The 22,145-nt window shown below is 39.4% G+C and overlaps 1 protein-coding gene across 4 annotated transcripts; it reads right to left on the bottom strand.

Moving 5' to 3' along the window:
• Positions 1–1,333: 1,333 nt before the first annotated feature.
• On the bottom strand, positions 1,334–11,000 carry mc5ra (melanocortin 5a receptor). Of its 4 annotated transcripts, none has more exons than XM_081705417.1 (3): positions 10,844–11,000; positions 5,744–5,833; positions 1,334–5,564 (listed from the first exon to the last, which is right to left on the bottom strand). In XM_081705417.1, exon 3 carries the CDS (start codon positions 5,518–5,520, stop codon positions 4,492–4,494), a length of 1,029 nt encoding a protein of 342 aa, XP_081561543.1. In that variant the 5' UTR covers positions 5,521–5,564; positions 5,744–5,833; positions 10,844–11,000; the 3' UTR covers positions 1,334–4,491. The 4 variants fall into 4 exon arrangements, with proteins under 4 accessions (XP_081561543.1, XP_026878713.2, XP_026878715.1 ...); XM_027022912.3 differs by having other exon boundaries at positions 5,761–5,833; XM_027022914.3 differs by lacking the exon at positions 5,744–5,833.
• Between the last annotated feature and the right edge of the window lie 11,145 nt (positions 11,001–22,145).

Below are 22,145 nucleotides of genomic sequence, written 5' to 3'. Positions count from 1 at the left end.
CTTCCACAGCTGTCAATCCTGTTACATTCTACTGCACCTCTGTCTGGATTTCCCTCCTTGTTTTCGGACAATAAATGCTCTTTCATTTGCGATGTCTTACACTGCTCAAAGCGGTGTAATTCTGAAACCTTATTTCCCCCCTTTTTGTTTTCTCCTTCTTTTGTTTGTTTTTGTTTGTTTGTCTTCTGCTTATGTATTTGTTTTCAATTCTAACCATGCTCCTCTTTGAATACTGGTAGCCTGTTGTATTGCTCTGTTGTTGACACTCCTGAACATTGCCTTTCTTCCACACTTGTAACACCAACACATGGGGTTGGATGGAGTCACTGAGCTTGATAAAACCAAAACACTGTCCAAAAACAGAAACCAGAAAATGGCCAGGTTTATAGTGTAGGTGAGGGCGTGCTTCAGAGACCTGTAGTGGGAGCTGGAGAATGAAAGTGGTGTTCACATAGTTCAGGTAGGTTAAACAACACCCAGAAAAAACTCACATGATACAGCCTTGCCAGAACAACAATCTCCACCTGTCCTGAATAACATAATAGTTGTTGTGTGTTTTCAGACTTTTGTGGATGGACTTTAGAGTGAAAGGTGGGGGTAAAGGGTGAGTAAACTGGATTTTTGGCAGCTGCAATAATTCAGCTCAGGTTTTAAGAGTTTCAGTTTCCCCGGTTCCCCATCTGCTGTGCTGCTGTGAGATGTGAGAGCCATTCCCTTCTTCTCATTAGTCTTGTAAAGGCTAAAATAAACAGATAAGAGGAATTGATTGCATCATAAATAAGAGCTATAAGTGCAGGAGTGCTGTGAAGGTTTGTTCCTAAGCCATAGTACGTAGAGGCAAGCTTTAGTGGGTTTTCATTCCAAAACACCCAGTTCGACTCATCATTGGTTAATTACGAGGTGGACTCTGGTTCAACAAAGAAAAAAGCATTGCAGTACACTGCAATACATTTCAACTGAAGCCCTCCACAATTCAACAGTGACCGTGTTGGTCCATGCTGTGTTAAGACATGATCAGTTCAACAGGGACAGCTATGACCATTTTGTCCAAATTAATGCTTATTTGTTAATTAACAATATAGCATATGTATATGTTAAAGAAATAAAACCACTTTATTCACTAAAAACTAATGTTTAAAAATTGTCTGTATTACAAGAGAATACTTGCTTATGTGTTTCTTTTTTTTTCTAAGTGGGCAATTTAAAAATGAAAGAGTATTTGGGGGGGAAATGAAGTCATTGCATATTTTGCAGTTACATGCATTCATTATTTTGTGGTTGTTGAGAATCAGTCAGTTTATACAAATTAGACAAAGATACAAGAAATTAATTTCAATCATTTATTTGTACATGCATAATTTCTTTAAAACACCTGCTAAAGTTCTATTTAATTAGATTAAATCAGGGCAAAAAAAGTACAGCACATTGTGACACATCAGCTTTGGACAGTGTATTATATCCTCAGATCCTGCTGCTTGTGAACACACTGATTGCTTTCTGCCTTCCAAAAATGAGTTGCATCACCATAGTTAAACCTCTGAACTTCATACAGTGATCACTAAACTGTCCCATTTGCCATGTGGCAGTGTTCTATGGCCGCATGGGAATAATGTCATTACGCGCACCAGCAACAGACTGCCAGGAGCTTGAGATTGCCAAGCTCTGTGCTCAGGGCAGAACACCACAGACTGTCTCTGAGGTAGCAGCTGTGATATTCTGAGTGGCTTTCAGATGGATTTTCCTCCTATCGGCACTAGAGCAAAGCCGGCTCTGCCAAGGAGCGATAACAGGCTGAAGCTGTCCCTGCAATACTGCACCCCGCTGGCAGGGAGGGAATGTGGCTGTCTTCGAGAAACAGCCTGATGTAAACTACATTTGGTCAGATGTAATTCTGAAGGGTATATCTGATTAATTCTGAAGAGTAAATCTGCACTTTGCAACGAACAACCAAGGATCAGTGCTGGTGTGATAAGGTGTCCATTGCCATCAACGACGAAACTCGCTGCTTACCTATTAAGAGTAGCAGAGGTCAGATCTTCTACCACTGCTAAGATATGCATGCTGTTCAGATTTCATCCCCATGTCTGCTAAAGAATTCACCATCACTTGGTTTTCATTCAACAATCAAATTTATATACTGTATTTGTTACATGCGTGACTTAATTAGAAATACAGAAAATGTGGTTAAACACTAACCCCCACATGTAATGTGTTTACCAACCTGAGAACAACTGCCCAGTCTGAAACTAGAATAACACATAGACAAAGCCAGTACAAACAAAACACTGATGGAAATATAAGATTTCCAATACACATTGATTTAAATGATACACCACATCAACAGCCATAATTAAGGTAAAATTACATGTTGCCTTTGACCTGTAATGCAATTATCTTCAGATGTCTTTCTTTACAGTAGCGTACTTCCTTTTCATTAGCACATCTTGCTTTTCATTAGCATATCACGGTTTTGATTAGCATCTCCTATTAATGGGTCTTATTTTTCATTAGGGTGTATTATTATTATTGTTGTTGCCCTCTGACAGTCAGGTTCGTTGGTCAGTAACAAAAACATTCTGTTTCTGAATGTTCAAAATGTAAATTCTATTGCACATTGACTACTTTCATTCTTCACTGTGCATTCCACAAGGAAATGGCATTACAGGAAGATTTCATTATACAAATTTGCTCTGAAACCATGAGATCATGGATACTTGCATAATTTAGTTTGGAATAAAAAGTAATTATGCTTTTGTTTTTTTTCTTGTTAGTATCTCGTATTTTTTCCACAGGAAATTAATCTTGATAGGCCATCTTAGGATAGTGGGTGCTGTTTGTGGTTCAGTGCAAGCATTGTGGAGTGTAAGCTTGTCATTTTGATAGGAAGCGCTTCTTGTTTGATCTCATGAGTAAGTCTGCCAATGGCAAGGACTAACAAATTAGATCACTGAGCTTTAGATATGTTTTATTCTTTCCATTGAACATTATCCTCTTGTATTTCTACAATACTCTGCAGTCAGGATCTCAGGTCTTCACCTGGCATGCTCACTTGTCCTCTTCAATGCTGAAGAGAACAACACATCCAAAGATCAAACTGTAGGTTGTTTCCTGAATGCTAACCACTAAATGAGACTTCTTCATCTAAGTCCTAGGGGACATCAGACTTGTCAACTATAGTGTCTGTGACAGTGTTTGTGACAGTGTTTGTGACAGACTATCACAACATCTTTGATACAGCTTTTCATCTTGGCACTTAATGATTTTACTATGGATTCCTGTAGTGAGGTATTCTATGCTACTTTTAACACTGCTAACAGAGGAAAAACTCCTTTAAAAGCTTCAGATCAGCAGGATATCCAGAATAGCAAAAATGCTTGTCTACAGCGTTACTGGCTCACTATATAACCCAGGGGGAAATGTTTGGAAATGTTACAAGCCAGATGTATTTCAGATGCAGAACTTGTTTTTCTCCACCTGAAAGGAGCATAAATATTGCACTGAGGACAGAAATGCAGTTTATATGTGTTTGGAATGCCAGTCATCCTTCTCTCTTCCATCTTTATGCATTTCCTGCTCAATCACTTTTTGCCTGGTCACCTCTTCTACATTCTCATTCCCAAATCAGTTTAAGCAGAAGTGAGAGAAACTAACTCGGTAGTTCCTTTTTATGAAACCATAATTAGATATATTCTACAAAACAAAGTCCCTTTCACGGTATTTCCAGCACAAGAAAGCCATACTGTGCATCCACAGCTTGAGCCCATGGTCACTGCATGATGTTCACAAACAGTGTTTTACTCTTGGAACATTAGTAAACATAGCCATGTCTCTATGGAGCCATACTTAATTTTTTCGGTTAAGTGTTATACTGTAATTCACCTTTAAGTTTCAGAGGTTTTAAGCAGGCAAACAGTAATCGAAACGTTTAAAAATAACTTTAGCTAATTGCACTAATAACTGGTTTACTCGTTAATGCACACCACTTGAAAAACACTTGAAATGCTGTGTGTCTGTAGACACTTTGTTTCTTTGACACAATTTGAAAGACTATTTCATGATTGTGTGATGAGAACCAAGGCCAAATTCTACTTACATCTAAAAGCACTGCAAAGTAATCTTTACTATTAGTCTATGATATTTATCAGTAAGCATTGCAGACATTGTTTTATATACAGCGACAGTCTCCAAAGCATTACAGTCTCAATACATTTGCATGATGCATACTAGTAAATCCTTTGTGATATTAAACTTCACTCTGCTGTTCTACTATAGGCCCTCCATTCTCAAACAAACACCAACACTGTAGGCTGTTGGCTTTAGAATGTTCCAGAAAAAAAAACAAAAAAAAAACACAAGCCAAATGAGTCACTGTGAGTACAAGTAGAACATTCGAGAGAACTTCCCATAGTCACACAAAGGAACGATACACCAATCCACAGTTTGGGTTTGTCATTGTGTGCTGGAGAACATTGGGTCACCATGCCTTGCACTTTACTTGGACATTCTGAAGGCATTCGTCAGACTGTAGCAGCAGATAATCTCTTTGAGGGTCTTACGCATCTCCTGACTCCTGAAGGCATAGATGAGAGGGTCAACAACAGAATTACACATGATCAGGATGAGGTACATGTTGAAGTGTGACATGAAACACATGCAGTAGATGTTCCTGGGACAGGAGATCATGAGGATGAGATGAAGGAAAAATGGGGCCCAGCACACAATAAAGATGCCCAGCAGGATGGTGAGTGTGACCGCCGCCTTCATGCTGGCCCTCTGGTGGATGGAGTTGTAGCCTGGCAGGGCAGCAATGCGTTTGACGTGTGAACGGGCGAGCATGAACATGTGGCTGTAGAGCGAAGCCATGAGGGCCAGCATAATGAAGAACATGGACACCAGGCACACGATGACAGGCGTGCTGTCTGAGTACACAATGAAGATGATGCCGCAGCCAGTGCAGAAGGTCCAGATCCCAGCGATGATCATGGCTGCCCGCCGCACAGTCATGATGTTGTGATAGCGCAGCGCATAAAAGATGGTGACATAGCGGTCCACAGCAATGGCCAGGAGGCTGCACATGGATGCCACCACTGAGATGCAAATCATGGAGTCAAAGACATTGTCCATTTGCCTGATGAAGTGATCTTCCACCACCAGCTGCTGGTTGTTGAGCAGATAGATAATAATGGTCTCCCATGCATTGGAGACACTCACCAACATGTCCGCCACAGCAAGGCTGCACACGAAGAAGTACATGGGTGAATGTAGGTTCTTGTTCTTCACTATGGCAGAGATAACAAGAATGTTCTCCAGGAGACTGATGATGCCAAGGATGAGGAAGACCTCTGTGGCGATAGTGAGTTGCTCACATGCCTTGGCCTTCATCTGGTGTGGAGCGTCAGTGATGTTGGGGGAATTGGAAACTTGGTTGGAGTTGACCATGGAAGTCCAGAACGGGACAGGGACAGTGGTGACATCAGAGGAGTTCATCTTGAGGGAGGGACTGGGATGAATATGTTCCATAAATGTTTGCGAGTCAGTAGGTGGACAAAGGCGGCATTGTTTGCCTGTGTAAAGCAAAGAATGTAGAAATTTAATAAAAACAGTGAAAACCACTACATAATCAAATCAGGTCACACAATTTGAAACAATTCTTAATATATTGAAGATCTAGAACAAAATCAATAGACAGGATAACAACAAAGAAATAAAATAAACCTTTAAAATTTGATTGATTTTATTAAACCTGTAAAGTCCAAGAACCTGTCAGTGGGTCCAGATTTTCATTCTTCACTCTTGTAGTCACTTTCATATTGGTTTCAGTGTAGTGCTGACGCTGTATAAGTATGATATGCATAACATGCTGTCAGATTAATAACTGAAAAAAATAAGCCAGGACTTTGCTTTCATGGAGTCCCAGACAAATTTTAGTTACTGAGACATCAGAGACATCAGCATGCATCTTCTGCAGAGTTTTACTCCTAAATAAGGCTACGAGATCACATTGTTTACAGATGAAAGACAGAGGGGAATGTGCTCCTGGCCCAAGGTCTTCTTGAAACACAACTCCATTCATATTTTAGCGTTCACTATTCACCCCAGTCGTGTAAGATCAGCCATGTGACTGTCTGAAGCAAGCCCTTTGTCCACACACACATAGTCCTGCGAGCATGTCATCAACTGTCCTGATTAATTATTCCATTTGGAGGGAAAAAATATGGGTTTATAAGTGCCACCGCTGCCTGGATTTTTACAAAGCTCCTTTCATGTACGTGAGTATACGGGCCATCCATAACGGTGCGTATTACGACCTACTCAATGAAGTTTTCACAAAGCAAATATAAACACAGTCACGAGTCACCGGCAGATGAGCAGGACTACACTGCTCCTGACTCTGCTAACTAGGCCATAGTTCATTAGCCTTCATCACTTTCTACGATGGCATTGACAACAAGAACAATAACAAAATTTGATTGGAACCTTTGCACAGGAGTGTTGATGTGGGAAAGGATGGAAACTGCAGACCTTCAGGGTGTGGAAAGTCAAACAAAATAAATGAAAAAGGCCTGGGTAAACAAGATCAGAACGCTTGGCAAGACACTGTGGGCCACACAAACCGACTTCTCACCAGACAGGTGTTGTATAAAAAATATTTTCAAATCAGACTCTTTTATTTCTATCTGTCTATCTTTCTGTCTGTGTAAGGTGAGGTGTGATCCTGTGTAACTCGTGCTTGGTGTACACATGAATGAATAACAGCTCCACCTCTGTCACAAGCCTATCTATAGTTATCCCATCGTGCAGAGTTAAAAATAACAAGGGGTGTCATGCAGGACTTGTCAGGAATGAGAAGCACAGGATCTCTTCCTGAGTGTGTGTGTGTGGGGGGGTGTGTGTGTGGGTGTGTGTGTGTGTGTGTGTGTGTGTGTGACAGCAGGCTTAAGGCCCTCCACCCCTACCACTTCTTTGCACTTGACTCTCTCTCCATTTCCTCCTCCTCTTCCTGTTATCTTTTGCGCACACACATTCACATACACACCATTACCTGCATTCTAATATGACCTGTCAATCACTCAGGCTCACAGGGTGATCTCACCTACACACTCTTATTTGCTTAGAATAATCTGCTGCAAAACATCTTAAAACATCTCACCTCCTAGTGTTTGTGTGGTGGGGGGGGCGGGGGGTGTTAGGGTCTTGCACTCTGGGCTTCACACAAAGCCACTGAGTGATCACCCATTGCTGCGCTTTTTGCTTTGTGATACAGGGTGCAGTGTGCACTATGTGCAGAGAGGGGGCGCCATTAAGCCCTGCACAGTGCTTTGCCATTCAACAGCCTTTCAGAGAGGAACAGAGAAATCGTGAACCAGATGATAATTCAACCAATGCCATGTCAGTGTCTTCAGAAAAAGCTTCTTAAAGCAGAGCAAAGTTTTAGTCATATGCATTTTGGTAGCTATCTTCTGCTCCTAGTTTTCTCAACGCAGACTTTAGATCATCCTGGCGTGTTAAATGTATTCAATGGGACAATTTACCTGGAATGTCACCTTATGCTGGGAATGTTATACGGCACTTTAGGGAAATAGTTCCCAAGTAGGATTTTTTCTGCATTGTTCATATGGACAAGCGTGCATACTAGTTATAGCCCATATGAGATGGCCTTAGGCTACACCTAACCCTTCAAACATTGTTTCTTGTTCTTGTCTTGTTTTTTACACTGGCAACAACATATGGACTGGGCCAACAGTGTAGAAAGGTTCTACACTGATTCCACTGTTCTACTGTTCTACACTGATTCCACTGTGCCTCTGATCTTATCTCAGGTGAAGCATTGGCACTGTACCACCAGGTCTCTAATATCTCTCTTCACTTGTTTTCTTCTGGGACATGTCTGACAAATGTCTTGGCCTCTGACCTATGAGATTTTCACTGTGGTTTTCTTTATGTCAGCAATCTCCAGAGTGATTCATCAAAAGGCTATGGCTCAACAGGCCCAGTTTTTATTGTGCATCAGACACAATGGTTTGGTGCAAAAAAGCATCAGACATAAAATGGAAAGGTCGCCTTCCTTCAGAGCAATGTTCTAACAAAAGTTGCCACTTAAAGAATCTGAAGAATAATTAAAATTCTACTGGCATCACCCTGCAAGTGAGAACTCAATAATACCCTTTTAACCAACCATTTTTGTTTAACATTATCATACATTTCTGGATAAACACACATCTACTTTCAATAAGACTGAAATGGCACTCAGTGACTGCATATTCATTCTCATGTGCTATGACACGATGTAAAGCATAATGCCCAATGCACATTCCAAGCACCCGAAGCCAAATTGCATTAGTCAATTGCATTTTTATGGAAAAAAAACTTATTTATACACTCCGACCTTTAATCCCTTTTAGAATTTTTGGGATTTTCACCTTTGTAAATATATACCTTTCATATTATTCACTAATTAATTTGCAGTAGTCACTGAATTACATGCCTCAAGATGAATAATTATTTAATAAGATGAAAGTTCAAGTGAATACACTTCTTGAAATTTGAATATAAACAGGTTCTGTTGCTTACCTTTTTCAATTTACCATCTACTTGCACTCTGCTTGCACAGCTGATGACTCTGACCCAAGATGTCCTATTTGTCTGATACGTCAGACTAAGCATTAGACTGTGGACTGTTTGTCTGATATGTCAGACCGTGCATTAGACCATGGGCTGTTTGCTATTGTCCTTGGGTCTCACTATCCTGCACAGTTTCAAGTAAACTCTGCTCTACAGCACAACTTATGCAGCTCATGAAGGGCCAGATATTGAGCTGACGAGCTGGATCTAGTGTGCTAGAGCAGGAAACACTTGAACATGAGTAGGGCAGTATGGACCCAAGTGTGGAAATGAGAAGCCCTGTGTTACACCAGAACAACTTCTGTATTTAATTTTCAGGTACAACCCTAATCCTTGCCTATCTGATTTAGGCTACAAGTTTCATGCAAGGCTTAAACTTACAAAAAAACAATTAAACTTTCAAACAGAAATACACTTAAACAAAGAGTCATTCGGTTAGTCAGGTCAAAGGGATTTTTGTGCAGAACATATAAGGCAGGGGAGGGTATCTGCCTAAAGCTCTGATGCAGAAATCCGTCTGACAGTCTACGCATTGTATTGTTCTTGACAGGTGCCCTGACTTGTGCGTCACAAGTATATCGGAGTTATGACCATTTCGGATTCTTGAATCAGAAGCAATTCCAAAACTGCTCTATGGTAAAAGCTGCAGCAAACGCTGCCAGATAAGATTCCTGTGTTCCAAAAAAAAAAAAAAAAAAAAAAAAAATATTAGTAAATCCCAAAAACAGAGAACCATGGAAACGGACCGTGACCAGAGTTGATGTCTGCTGGCTGCACAAATGTTTTAGAGTCGTCCGTTATAGCACAGACTGAAACTCATTCGGTAGACACGTCCGTCACAGACAGACCATCGTTTTAGGCCACTATAGAGGCTGCTACATTTCCCGCTGACTGTTAAATACAGACCCAGTTTTTCCAGGTAGTTTGCCTTTACTCCACAGATTTCCGTGTGGCCATTAAATGTTTATAAGCCATTCTACATCAGAGGTGTTCTTCTACTCATCTCATTATGCCAGACACATGCTAATGGTGCAATTGGGTCTACAATGTTTTTCCTCTTAAAACAACGACCACTTCTTTCTCAAAATATAATGTTAAAACATACTCTAGAACCACTCGAGGGCACCGGGCTTAGCAAGTAACGTCTATCCGCTTGCATTGGCTATATCCTCGGCAACTGAGGCAGTCAGCACCCGTCACCTTACGGACTCTAATCGCCTTCTGTTAACAGTACTTTCCATTCTACTTAGTAGATTCCATTCTAAGTAAATTGCTTTGACTTTTTGACCAATCTTTTTTTCAATTATTATTTTGCGCATTTCTCATCGCGCTCCTCCGCAACATACACTTAGACTGCTGTTTTGTCTTCTTGTTCCCACCCACGCAATCTCGACTCGAGCGCTCGGCGCTCCGCAGTGTCTGACCGCATGAGTATGTCACTTACCCTTACACCATTTCAAATTGGTAGCACTATGATTAAGATCATTTTATAAACTTTGACTTAAAGCAAAAACAGAAAATCCAGATAGGCTACTTTGGTTACCTGCCCAAAATTACCAAAATAGCCTAATTTCATAATGCGAATAGCCCAACTCAGCACATACCCAACGGTACACAGACATCATGTAACAACATGAAAACGATAAATCGTGCAGTTTTGCAACACGTAATGTGACTCCGTTAGTTTTCACTCTGTTATCACAACTAAAATATGTTATCGCCACAATATGATGTTTTCAGTTATGTCAAGTGAAAAGTTATTTCCTCTGACGCAGACAATTTGAACAGCGTGCACAGGTTATGTGATTTTTTAACATGCAAACTCTGTTCGCTATTTATAACTGACTTAACATCCGATTTGTTAACAACTCGTGGAAAACGATACTTGAGCCCATGATAATTTAAAAGGATGTCATGCGAACTGTGCCATAAAGTCGAGACATAAAATCTTATTTAATTTCAGAACCAGATACTGGACAGCGCCTTGTTTCAGATCGGACATACTGAGCTACAACAGTTCACAACAAAGAAAAAACGACTGGCTTTTGACATTAGACAACGGAAGGAGTAACACACACATTCTAAATTATAAACATAGAATAATGGAAATTGAAGGTAACCGAAGAGGTTAGTTATATCTACTAGCGAAGTTTATGAAGGAAAAAAAAGTTTGGCATGGCCTACCATATTTTCGATTTTTGTCTTGTTAACTCCTACTCACCTATCCGCTGCTACCAGGCGACTGAGGTCTTATGCCCGATTCTCCACACAGACCGCAAACCCTTCCATTAGGCTCTTCTCGTGAGTCTGCGCGAGAGGGACTTAGTCTGGTTCGATATGAGGCGCGAGGGTGCATCAGTAGAGCGTCTTCATTTATAGGCTGCAGTCTCGAGAGAGAAGACACAGGGAAAGCGCCACCTCCAACGCATAGGCTTACACAAGCAACAGCCACCGCTACGCAGATATAAGACTTCATTATACGTATCATTTAACTACTTTTTAAATATAAATACGACCTTATATACGTGGCCCTTAGATATATGTATTTGTATTATATGTATTATATGTATTTGTGAGGAGGGTGTGGTGGAGCTTTGTAATTTTTTCAATTGCTCGAAACGAAAATGTAGGATATATATATATATATATATATATATATATATATATATATATATATATATATATATATATATATATATATATATATATATATATATATCACTATGAGCTTATGTATTTGTGTAACTACTTTAAATCCAAAATAATTACTACTAAGTTTCTAAATTTAATTCTGCTCTAAATAAAGAGTAGAGGTGACGTAAATTAACATGGGCCACTTTCTGAAGCCATGTTAAAACATGATGTCCTTCTGCTGCTGCAAGTCGTCTTGTGAAGCATGAATATTCATTCACATGTCAGAGGTGTCGGGTCGGATTTGGTGGGAGTTTTGCAGAACACGTCAGACGTCTTTACATATTAATTGTACATTCACAAACGCTCAGCTCGATGGTCTGGTTACAACAGTAACGTTAGACGTCTTTACATATTAATGTTACATGCTCAAACGTGGTTACAAGAATAAGGCTAGTGGGGGCGTGGCTCACAGTGCTGACCCGTACAGCGCTGAAAGTTAGTGAATGGAAGACGAGAGAGATGGAGAGAGATGGAGACACTGCAATGGTAAACCCAGTCGTCCTCTTCTTCTTCTCCCTGGGTCAAAGCAAAGAAACGGAGAGCTGAAGAGAGATTGTGTGCTAAAACGCAGAATTAAGAGCTCTGTGGCTTGACTTTTCCGAGTTGGTGACAATCCCTTGTTCTGAAAGGATTCAGGAGTGATGCTGAATTGGCTTTTTTATTTCTGAATAGGCAAGTTATGTTGGTGGTTTAGCACACAGCTACTGAAACTGTAATGTAATGTAACCCTCGCAATGTAATGCAACGGACCCTTATCATTGTGAAGCTGTTTTAGCTGTATTTCACTAACATTCGCTGACTACATTACTATTATTCAGCTTCTTTGCTAACAGTGCCTACCATTGAATAAGTTTGTCCATTTTGACAATAACATTCATTTTTTTTGGTTGTTTAAAGCTACAGTATGTACATACTGCAGCTTTAAACAGCCAAGAAAATGAACTTTATTTCAAGGGAAAGAGTCGAGATTTTCAGCACCTTTAGTTCACATTGCGCTACTGGCTAATGTAAGGTTACATTACCTAGTTCAATGAGGAAAATATCTGCAGTTATGTATTAACTACATGTATTTACATGGACCTGTTACAGAAATTTGCAGTTTAAATTAATGAGTAAAAGTAAGGTATGGGCCCTTTAAGAGAACAGTGTCACTGCACTTTAGGTGGGCCATAATCCTAATGCTGGCAGTACTCCGTGCAGAACCTCTTTAAAACAGAACCTCTGGTCCTGCTAGGCTGGGATTCATCATAATTTGGTGACTTCCTTGCTTTAAAACACCTCATTCAGCTCATTACATTTAGTAGGTGTGATAGAGCAAAGCTCACCGGCTTAAGTGCTAGACTCCAGTACTCAGGATGTGGAATAGATAGTCAGGGTGGAAAAAGCTAGCACAACAGCTCAAGAAAACAATACATAAAAACCTGCAGAACTCAATACATGCTCCAATTTGCCTTAACCTCAGCCTCTTGTATTACATTTAGAAATGCGATCAATTAAGGTTTTAGCCTTTAAATGATTTTTATTTCAAATCCAGTCTGTCTGTTCCCAATGCTCTTAACCAGATATATGAGATCAGACAGAACTCATAAAAAATGCACTGAGGCAAGGCATCCAAGTGCCCAGCACACTGACAGTGATGATTACATGCATCCAACTAGACGTTCATCTGTCCTGTTCCACTGTTTGTTCTCTTTCCTTTCATGTTTGTTCCTCAGGCATTTGTTGATAAGCTCGACACTCACCAGCCACTTTAATAGAAACACTCTTCTGGCACCTACATGGAGTGGTCCACTTATTAGCCATACTTATCTTAGGTACATTTTATAGGACATGGGCAATATGTCAGATACTGTATACCACTTTCAATAGTGAGTTTCTTTTTTCATTTTGGCAACAATCCATTCTCCACACACTCATACTGGCATGGTCGTGGTATTGTAGTGGGTGTTGCTGGTATGAACAGATGAGCAAAACACAGCAGCTCTGATGAAGATTTCAGAGTCACTACTGAGTTTAGTGTGGTCCAACTACTTAAAATAGCCAGCAAACAGTGTCCTTGTGGTCAGAAACTCCCTTTTGAAAAAGAGCAGGAGAAATTGTGGATGGAGACAGGTGAGCTGTTGTCTCTAATTCTTCACCTGAGAGGTATTTCCAATACATATACATTTCCAGCAAAGGGTGTAGTAAGTGTATAGCTTTATAATATTTATGTACAACCTGCAGGAGAACTAGCAGTATAGTTGTTGTCAGCTGAGTTGTACGAGTCTCCACCCCTCTCTCTGGTGTGATACTGGGTGTATTCCACAGTTCACTGGTTCTCCTCCACCACCTAATTGGACAGCTTTGACACAGTAGGACAGCAGAAATGAGTCAGAACAGACATGGCAAAACTCAGATGCCTGAGATGCCAGACGCAATCTGGGACAGAATGTTGGATCAGTGTTTGCATCCGGTGGGATTGGAGGATATTTTAAGAAAGGGTTACTGAGGTTTTTACACTTTTGTGTTTTAGGCCTTGACTCAACAGTGCAAAGGCTAGGTTTGTCTGATCAAAGCTTCAAAACTGCAGAGAATCACTGCAGTAAATCACAAATTGTGAAAACTGAAAAAAAAAAATGCTGTTTTCTGGGGTAACAAGCGATGATATCCAGCCCTACAGAACACGTGGTGGACTATTATGTATTCTGTATGTAACATGCAGCTCCATTTCAATGACGAAAAAATAAGAGATAGGGATCACACCTCACAAAATGCAGGTCAAGTAGGGATCCAAAAGAATCATTGTTTTGGTCTGATGGTTTTTATTGTAGTGCCTGGCACCGACTGATTGGTGTTACATGCACAGTACCCTTGTGTCACAGCTGTTGCCTTTGAAGTCAAAGCAATTAAAATTTTTTTTAAAGATTTATCAGAGGTGAAGAGGCAAATGAGCATAAAAAAAGAGAAAGCAGTCTGTTCTCCTTCACTTCTACACTTATTACAGCAATATTTGGTCTTAAACTGAAGGCAAGTGAATAATCCAAGCATTTTATTAAATTCTGTTAAAGTCCATGCAACTCATATAATATTCATATCAACTCAATATCAGTATAGCAGAAAAGGGGTGGACTTTTTTTTTAAGAAACACCAACCTTACGGCAGTAAAGTTTTTAAAGCACTTTTTTCCTGCCTGCCGTTTCTCTGCTTCCTTTGAAGTTCTAGTAAGTGTAGTAAACTCTTCCCCCTGGCAGCAAGAAAGCCACATTCAATTATCGTATCTTACATTTCCACTGAATCAGATTAAACTCTTCATCTGTTAGGGCAGAGGCACTATAAGAAGAACAAATATACAGCTCTTGTGTTGTGCATACTCAGGACCAGAGAGCACGTTCAACATGCACATAGTGCAAAGGTCAACGTCATAGTGAAGCGATCCATCTTATAGAGAGGAGCAGCTTAGCAGCTGAAAGCATATGGCTCCTGTAACTAATTTCTCTATGATAATGTGACCAAAAATGACTCTCTCTCTCTCTCTCTCTCTCTCTCTCTCTCTCTCTCTCTCTCTGCTGAATGAAAAAAAGAACACATGCTTCTGATTTGCTCCACGTTGTTAGAACAGCTCCTGCAAAGCCACTTCACATTCTCCAAACATTCCACCTCATTTCTTAGTCCAGCTCTTTTTACTATTATTCATATATATATATATATACATACAGAGAGAGAGAGAGAGAGAGAGAGAGAGAGAGAGAGAGAGAGAGAGAGAGAGAGAGAGAGAGAGAGATGTTTCAGCCTGGATTTAAAAATAATTACAGAAATTCTTACAGTATATGAAGTGTCTGAACAATTCATGCATGGTGTCAGGGCACTGTATATGCAGATGTATTTCTCCTGCTGTATATATAGTTTTTGTTTCTAGGAACCTTATCAGACTAAGGTTCTGTGACATTTATTTTTTATGTTTATTTAAAGCAAGCAGGATTATAAAAGGTTTCTAGTAAATTGAAATAGCAGGAAGGTAAATCATGTACTGCTTTATAAAACATGAACAGAATTTTGTAATCAGCTAAAATTAAACAGCAGCCTGTAAATAAAATGTTGCAGGTGCACAGCTGATGAACCTCTGTCAGAAGCATCTTGTTTCTCTGGAAACTTTGTGTATTTCACACGTGGGAAAAAAAAAAGATAGATAGATAGATAGATAGATAGATAGATAGATAGATAGATAGATAGATAGATAGATAGATAGATAGATAGATAGATAGATAGATAGATAGATAGATAGATAGATAGATAGATAGATAGATAGATAGATGTCAAAATAATGGTACAGTACACCAGTGTCCAGAACAACAGCATGTTTCTGACAGAGGTTAGGAACACATTTATATTTTAAAAAGTAGATGTTTAAAACATAACATTTTTTCCATTGAGTTTCCTAACTTCGTTGCTGCCCTCAACAGATATGTCTTTAGTATTAAATGTAAATCTATATATGGACAAATACATACATACATACATACATATATATATATATATATATGTGTGTGTGTGTGTGTGTGTGTGTGTGTGTGAGAGAGAGAGAGAGAGAGAGAGAGAGAGAGAGAGAGAGAGAGAGAGAGAGAGAGAGAGAGAGAAAGAGAGAGACTTGGCCAGTTTAACACTATGAAACTTACCATGAATCTTATATTTCATTTAATCTTATATTTAATTTAGCCTAACTAGACCAACAGTCCTATTTGTACTCCTTCAGTACCAAATGTATATGAATATATATCTGTCCATACCATTAATATGCAGGCAATAAAAAAAATTCTTCACTTATAGTAGTTAATGTAAGTTATTATAATAAATAATAAATAATAATAAAAGTCATCCATATCCTAATAATAATAGGGTGATGCTTCATTGTAAGGCATGTCACTTTTTGTCATTGTCTTATGACCACATGTTCCTTCTAGAGTGATTGTCTTATAAGGTGTCTTATAATATAAGGTGTAATAATAATATATAGGGTGTTCCTTGTAATGTGATTAAGACAGAGGGTTTCCTTCTTGGAGAAAGAGAGGATCCCTGTCTGCTGTCTCTTATGACACCAAATCCTGACCCTGTTACAGTCTGGTCTGCTCCAGGGCTGAGATAGGAACATGGGCCAGGCCAGGTTCCATTGCCTGAGTTGACTCAGCATCAGCTCTAAGAAAGGTATGAAACTTTTGTGGCTTGTTTTTTACTACCCACACACCCTGCCATACCACACAATAACCCAGAGGAAGAACTACAACCATCATAGGGATGGTAAAGTCCTTAAGAAGACTTCATTTCATTAAATGCCTAAAAACATAACCATCCTCCTGTGTATGTGCTTCCAAAAGGCAGTAAAGACTTTTTTCTGAAATGAAAAAAAAAAGGCTTTCAAGTTTAGAGAACAATTTTCAGAAAGGTTCTGGAAAACGTTCTGACATCTCAGGAAAGAAAGGAGGGAAACCATTCAAGTGGTGCTCAAAGGTGGAGCTCTGAACTCAACTGAGAATATTGTCAGGCATTGGCAGGAAAATATTGGGAAGGTCCTTATGCTGGGAAATATGCTTCTTATACACTAGTTAGGGCTACTGGAGGATCAGATTCTGTCTCCTTTTCTGAAGTCACTGAGGTAGTTGGAAAACTCCTTCATGGCAAGGCACCAGGAGGGGACGAGGTCCACCCATGACTGATGAAGGCCCTGGATGTTGAGGGCCTATCTTGGCTGACACACTTCTGCAATATATCATGAACCTTGGGACATTGCTTCTGGACTAGTAAACTGGGGTGGTGGTCTATATTTTTAATAAAGAGGATTGGAGAGTGTATGCAAACAACAGAGGGATCACACATCTCAGCCTCCCTGGGAAAGTGCATACCAAGACACTGGAAAGAAAGAACACTTTGTCCAAATGTCAAGCCTAGGATTCAGGAGTAACAATCTGGATTCCATCCTGTCCATGGAATGGTGGATCAGCTCTGGATTAGTCTCTCCCAGGTAGCTGAGGGGTCATGGGAGTTTGCCACTCCGGTATACATGTGTTTTGTGGATCTGGAGAAGGCATATGACCATGTTCCCAGAGATATTCTGTGGGAGGTGGTCCAGGAGTATGGGCTGGCGGGAGCATTAATGTGGGCCATTCGATCCTTGTTTTCTTGGAGTGAGAGCTGTGTCCACATTCTCGGCATTAAGTCAAGCTTGTTCAGTGTGGGTGTTAGACTTCACCAAGGGTGCGCCTTGTCTCCACTCCTGTGTGCAATACTCATGGATAGAACAGCAAGGCATAGCCTAGGACAGGAGGGCTTCTGATGAGGGGACCTGGAGGTTGCATTGCTGCTACTTGTGGATGATGATGTGCTTCTGGCTTCCTTGTAAGGAGACCTTCAGAACGCAGTTGAGCAGTTTGCAGCCTTGTGAAGCTGTCAACGTGGATCAGCACCTCCAAGTCTGAGGCCCTGGTTTCTACTGGAACAGGGAAGTATGCTCCCTCTGGCTAGAACCTCCTGCAAATGAAGGAGTTGAAGTAACTCGGGATGTTGCTCATGAGTGATGGGAATAGGGATCATAAGACTGACCAAGGATTAGGTAATGTGGTCACAGTACCACCTATAAAGGCCAAGATGGAGCTAAGCTAGAAAGCAATTTACCAGTCAGTCTACACCCCCACCCTCACACCCTCACCTATGGTCATGAACTCTGAGTAATGACAGTTAAGCTTTTCAGCCACCTGAATCTGCAATTTCATAGTTTCTATCAGGGAAGAGTTCAGAGTAGAGCAATTGCTCTGCTGTGTCGAGAGGAGCCAATCGAGGTGGCCCAGCATCAGATTAGGATGACCCCCTTGTTGCCTCCCATGGGTGGTGTACCAGGAGTCCTCAGGGTACACCCAGGTCCTGCTGGAGGGACAACATCTCAAGATTACCTGGGAACACCTGGGGTTCCCCCAGGAGGAGCTGGAGGAAGTGGCTGAGGACAGGGAGACCTGAGCTTCTCTGTTTACCCTATTGCCTCTGCAACCCTGAAATGGCCTAAGCAGAGAAGAAGATGAGATGAAATTTGTTTCATGTCATGTGAATATTTAATCTCCCTTGCAGAAGTTTTGTAAAAATCATACATGACAATGACTTTGGATTATTATCAAACATAACTGTGGCCCTTTTCTTACACAACAGCATTTTTCATATTGCTACCTTTCATGGACTTTGGTCTTCAGACGCACTTATATTATATAAATATGTTATTGAAATATCATGTGTTGAGGAACTATTCTAATATTATTAGGTAATGTACATATTAATAAATTTTTTTTGAGTATTGTAGATAGCATGTGATTTTTTCCCCAACCTTCTCTTGTCGTTTTCATTTGTAGGTTAGTGTGGTTTATTTAGAGATTTGCTTGTCCAGACTGATCTTGTAAATCTCCTTTACATGCAAGTAGGAAGAAATTCATCTTGAGATTTTAAATTTCTATATTTTATTATTTTGTTTAGACATGTGTTCTTAGGATACATGTGAAGAAATTCTCACTGGGTGCACTGGTTCTCCTTCACCTAGAATATCCAGCCCTGTTATTTTAGAGGTTCATACAAGTATTAATATAAGACCAAATAATTAGTAATTTTCCTACATGGTATTCAAACATACATGAAGAAACTGACATTGTCTCCTCATTTTAAAATTTGAATGTATGCTAAGGACATAAGTTGCTCAAATCATCATGCAAATCCTGTGGACATTAACTTATGTCCTGTTATGTATAGAGTGAAGTTCAGCTATATATAACACTGTAAGTACACCATTAATGAAATGACGTAGCTATGTTTAAAATCTCTGACCATTTTGAATTATGCTTAAAAACATTTACTTTGTTTTCTATGCTGTCAACACAGTGTAATTACCCTTGACTTACATAGGTGGCTATATTAAAATAGAAAATTATCAAATCAACCCAAATATGTATTGAATGACTATTCTTTATGCTCTAAAAGTTTGCAGTTTTATGATCCTATTCACCTGTTGGCCCCACATCATACTTTTTGGAAAAGTACTTTTTTTTTCAGTTGTCATTCCATTACAAGTTTCAAGATCTGACACTAAAAGCTCTACATTTTTGTTGTTCAAATCCATGTTGAATCCTCAGAGTTGACATACTTCCATTCCTGAAATCCTAACCAGCTGCTCTAGAACCGGTAACTCTGGGGCTTCTTCACACCAGTTGCACCAACAGGTTTTAAGCCTGGTAGTAAGCTAAGTCAGTCATAACTTTCTGGGAATTATTAAAACTGTTGTACCAACAGGTCACAAATCAAATTTTTCCTAAGACCAGTTGTAAAAATTACATCTAGCTGGGAGTAGATTCTATGATAAAGAGAAAGTGTAGAGGTGTTTATTTGAATCACCAGTCAACATGGACATATAACTTTATCAGTTAATCAGTATTATCATTAAAAGTGCACTGAAAATATATATCTGTCCAAGCACTATGCTAAATTTAGCTGAATCATAAACAAAACGTTTGACTGTTAACTATTGTTTGGTAAACTGAAAAACGGTTGTTTGGTAAACACATATGCAAGTACAGCTAACAGAGAGTTCCTTAAGTCTCCCTCCAGAGTCTGGACCAACTACAAACAATCGTAAGAGTTGACTCATAACCAATATAATGAATGCTTGCACAACTAAATACAGTGCTAAGTAAACGGAACATAGGTATTCCCCTTTGATCCCATTTCTTTTTTTTCATACGAAAAGCAGGTTAGAACCGAGTACAGAGCCTTGAGGAACAACAGTCATTTTTCAAACAGATTGGTTTACGTTTATTTTGCATACAAGCAAATATGTGAACATGCATGTACAGTGTCTGAAAAACAGCACTTACTGCAGACACTGTGAATGGTGTTTTTAATCCAAAATAGCAAAAGTAACAGTACAGCAGTCACACTGGCAGACAGGTAATCACACTGCTGAAGTGAATGCTGGGACACCCTCCTCAGGACACATCATAGGGAGTCTCTTTCCAATTTTGCAGTTGTGCAGAAAACAAGAACAGACTAAACTAACCACATGAGTCAGCAGTGAGTTACCATGTCAGACCTGTCACACAATCAACCAAAGGTGAAAGAGGTCACTTCTGTTCCTTCATGGTCTCATAGTAACAGAATGGAAATACAGAAACCACTGTGAATAAATTTGCTTTAAACATCTTTCTAATTAGTTGTTTGCAACTGATGAGTGTCTTTCTTGGCACTGTTTGCCACTTAGTCAGTTTAACACAGAAGCAACAAACATATTCATTACATATTAACAAATGACCTCCTAACAATGGTGTGAATTTCCTTTGCAAGACAGTACTGAGATAATAATACACTGAAACATGTCTGCTTTCCTCTGTTATCAAAGGAGAAAATATAAAGACAAAAAGAAGATACTCATTTTGGCCTTCAGCAAAACGTGATTTTCAACAAGGATGAAAATGTAATACTTTCACATACAAACACAGCAATCAACTTAATGTCTGGAATGAAAGCTCTTTAAATTAAAACTTAACAATGCCCTAAATCAAAATGATAAGTGATTTCTGAGTACCAAATCTCATGAATAACAACAATGCTGAAATAAATCAATAATTGAAATGAAGAAAAAGCAGCACACCTTATTGATTTTCATCCAGTAAAAAATATACCACTTGTTAAGTCTGCACTATAATTTGGCAACTGTTATACTGAATAAGGGAATTTCATACTGGGGCCCCGGTGCCCTGAAATGGCATGTTTGTTTACATTCTACATGCGTGACCCAGCAAACAAAGGCCCAAATGGTTGACTAATGAATCAAATCAGGTATGTTCAATCTGGAAATGCTACAAACAGTTTGGGGCAGCTGTTTGGAATTGGAGATGAAAGCCCATATGCTTAACAGACCTGTTAGGTGCAGTGAAGCTAGCCAGCCATTCTCTGTGCTGGCTCTGTGCTCTCTATTGGTCTACAGACTGCAAATTGCCCATTACACCAGGGAACAGCACTGGAAATGAGGCAGAACAGTTGACTTTGTTGTTCTATGGCCAATTAATGGAAAAATAGTTCAGATAGAGAAAAATGCTGTACTCAAGCTATTCCTTTGAGTTTTGAGTTTGGTGATATGATCAAAAATAACTTTGTTTATGAAATATAACAACACACAAAAATTAATTGGCAGTGAACCTTCTTTGCAAATTTTACATTAAAACATTTATCAGGCTTCTTTTAAACCTTAACATGGGCTGTAAAAGTGCCCAAAAACTAAAAGCTAATGCCAAACATGTTATTTTTCTTCAGTAACATCTTGCATTGTATTTTTTTAATTTTAAAATTAAAATTGGCTTATTTTAATGTTCAGTTGTTTTTCATTTTTATCTTTACAGAGTCTAAGATTTATTTCTCTATTTTTCTTATTACAAGAGATGCACACTTGACCTTATCTAACCTCCATAACCTTAAAAATAACATCCAATTACAGATCTCTTTGAGAGTTTCATCTGCACTTATCAAAATAACTAGCCTGTGGCAAAGCAAATAAAATGGGGGCTTGCTTAATTCTTTAATGTGATTGGATAATCAGGCATTAAATGTGACCTACCTTTAGAATATTGATCCCTTCCACAAAACTGCACTGAAACACTCATATATAAATCTGTATTCATAAGGTTGTACAAAAGCCCTCATTTACACAGAGGACTCTCAGCTTTGGCACCAGATTGCTTCTAAAATAATTATTAAACATTTTTACTGAAGACTGAAGAATGCCCTGCTTTGCCAATGTTCCTCTGAACTGCTAAAACAACTGAAGTGCCACAAAC

This window comes from Electrophorus electricus, chromosome 2 (genome assembly GCF_041902795.1).
Source record: "Electrophorus electricus isolate QZ-2024a chromosome 2, ASM4190279v1, whole genome shotgun sequence".
Lineage (NCBI taxonomy): Eukaryota > Metazoa > Chordata > Actinopteri > Gymnotiformes > Gymnotidae > Electrophorus > Electrophorus electricus.
This window is presented reverse-complemented; position numbering and strand designations above follow the sequence as displayed.

Bases quoted from the DNA above. Each gene is read 5' to 3' on its own strand.
- mc5ra (XM_027022912.3), bottom strand. From the start codon at position 5,809: ATGAAAGTGACTACAAGAGTGAAGAATGAAAATCTGGACCCACTGACA. The intron at 5,565-5,760 runs GTTCTTGGACTT...TGCTTTACACAG, and splicing joins AAATCTGGACCCACTGACAG to GCAAACAATGCCGCCTTTGT.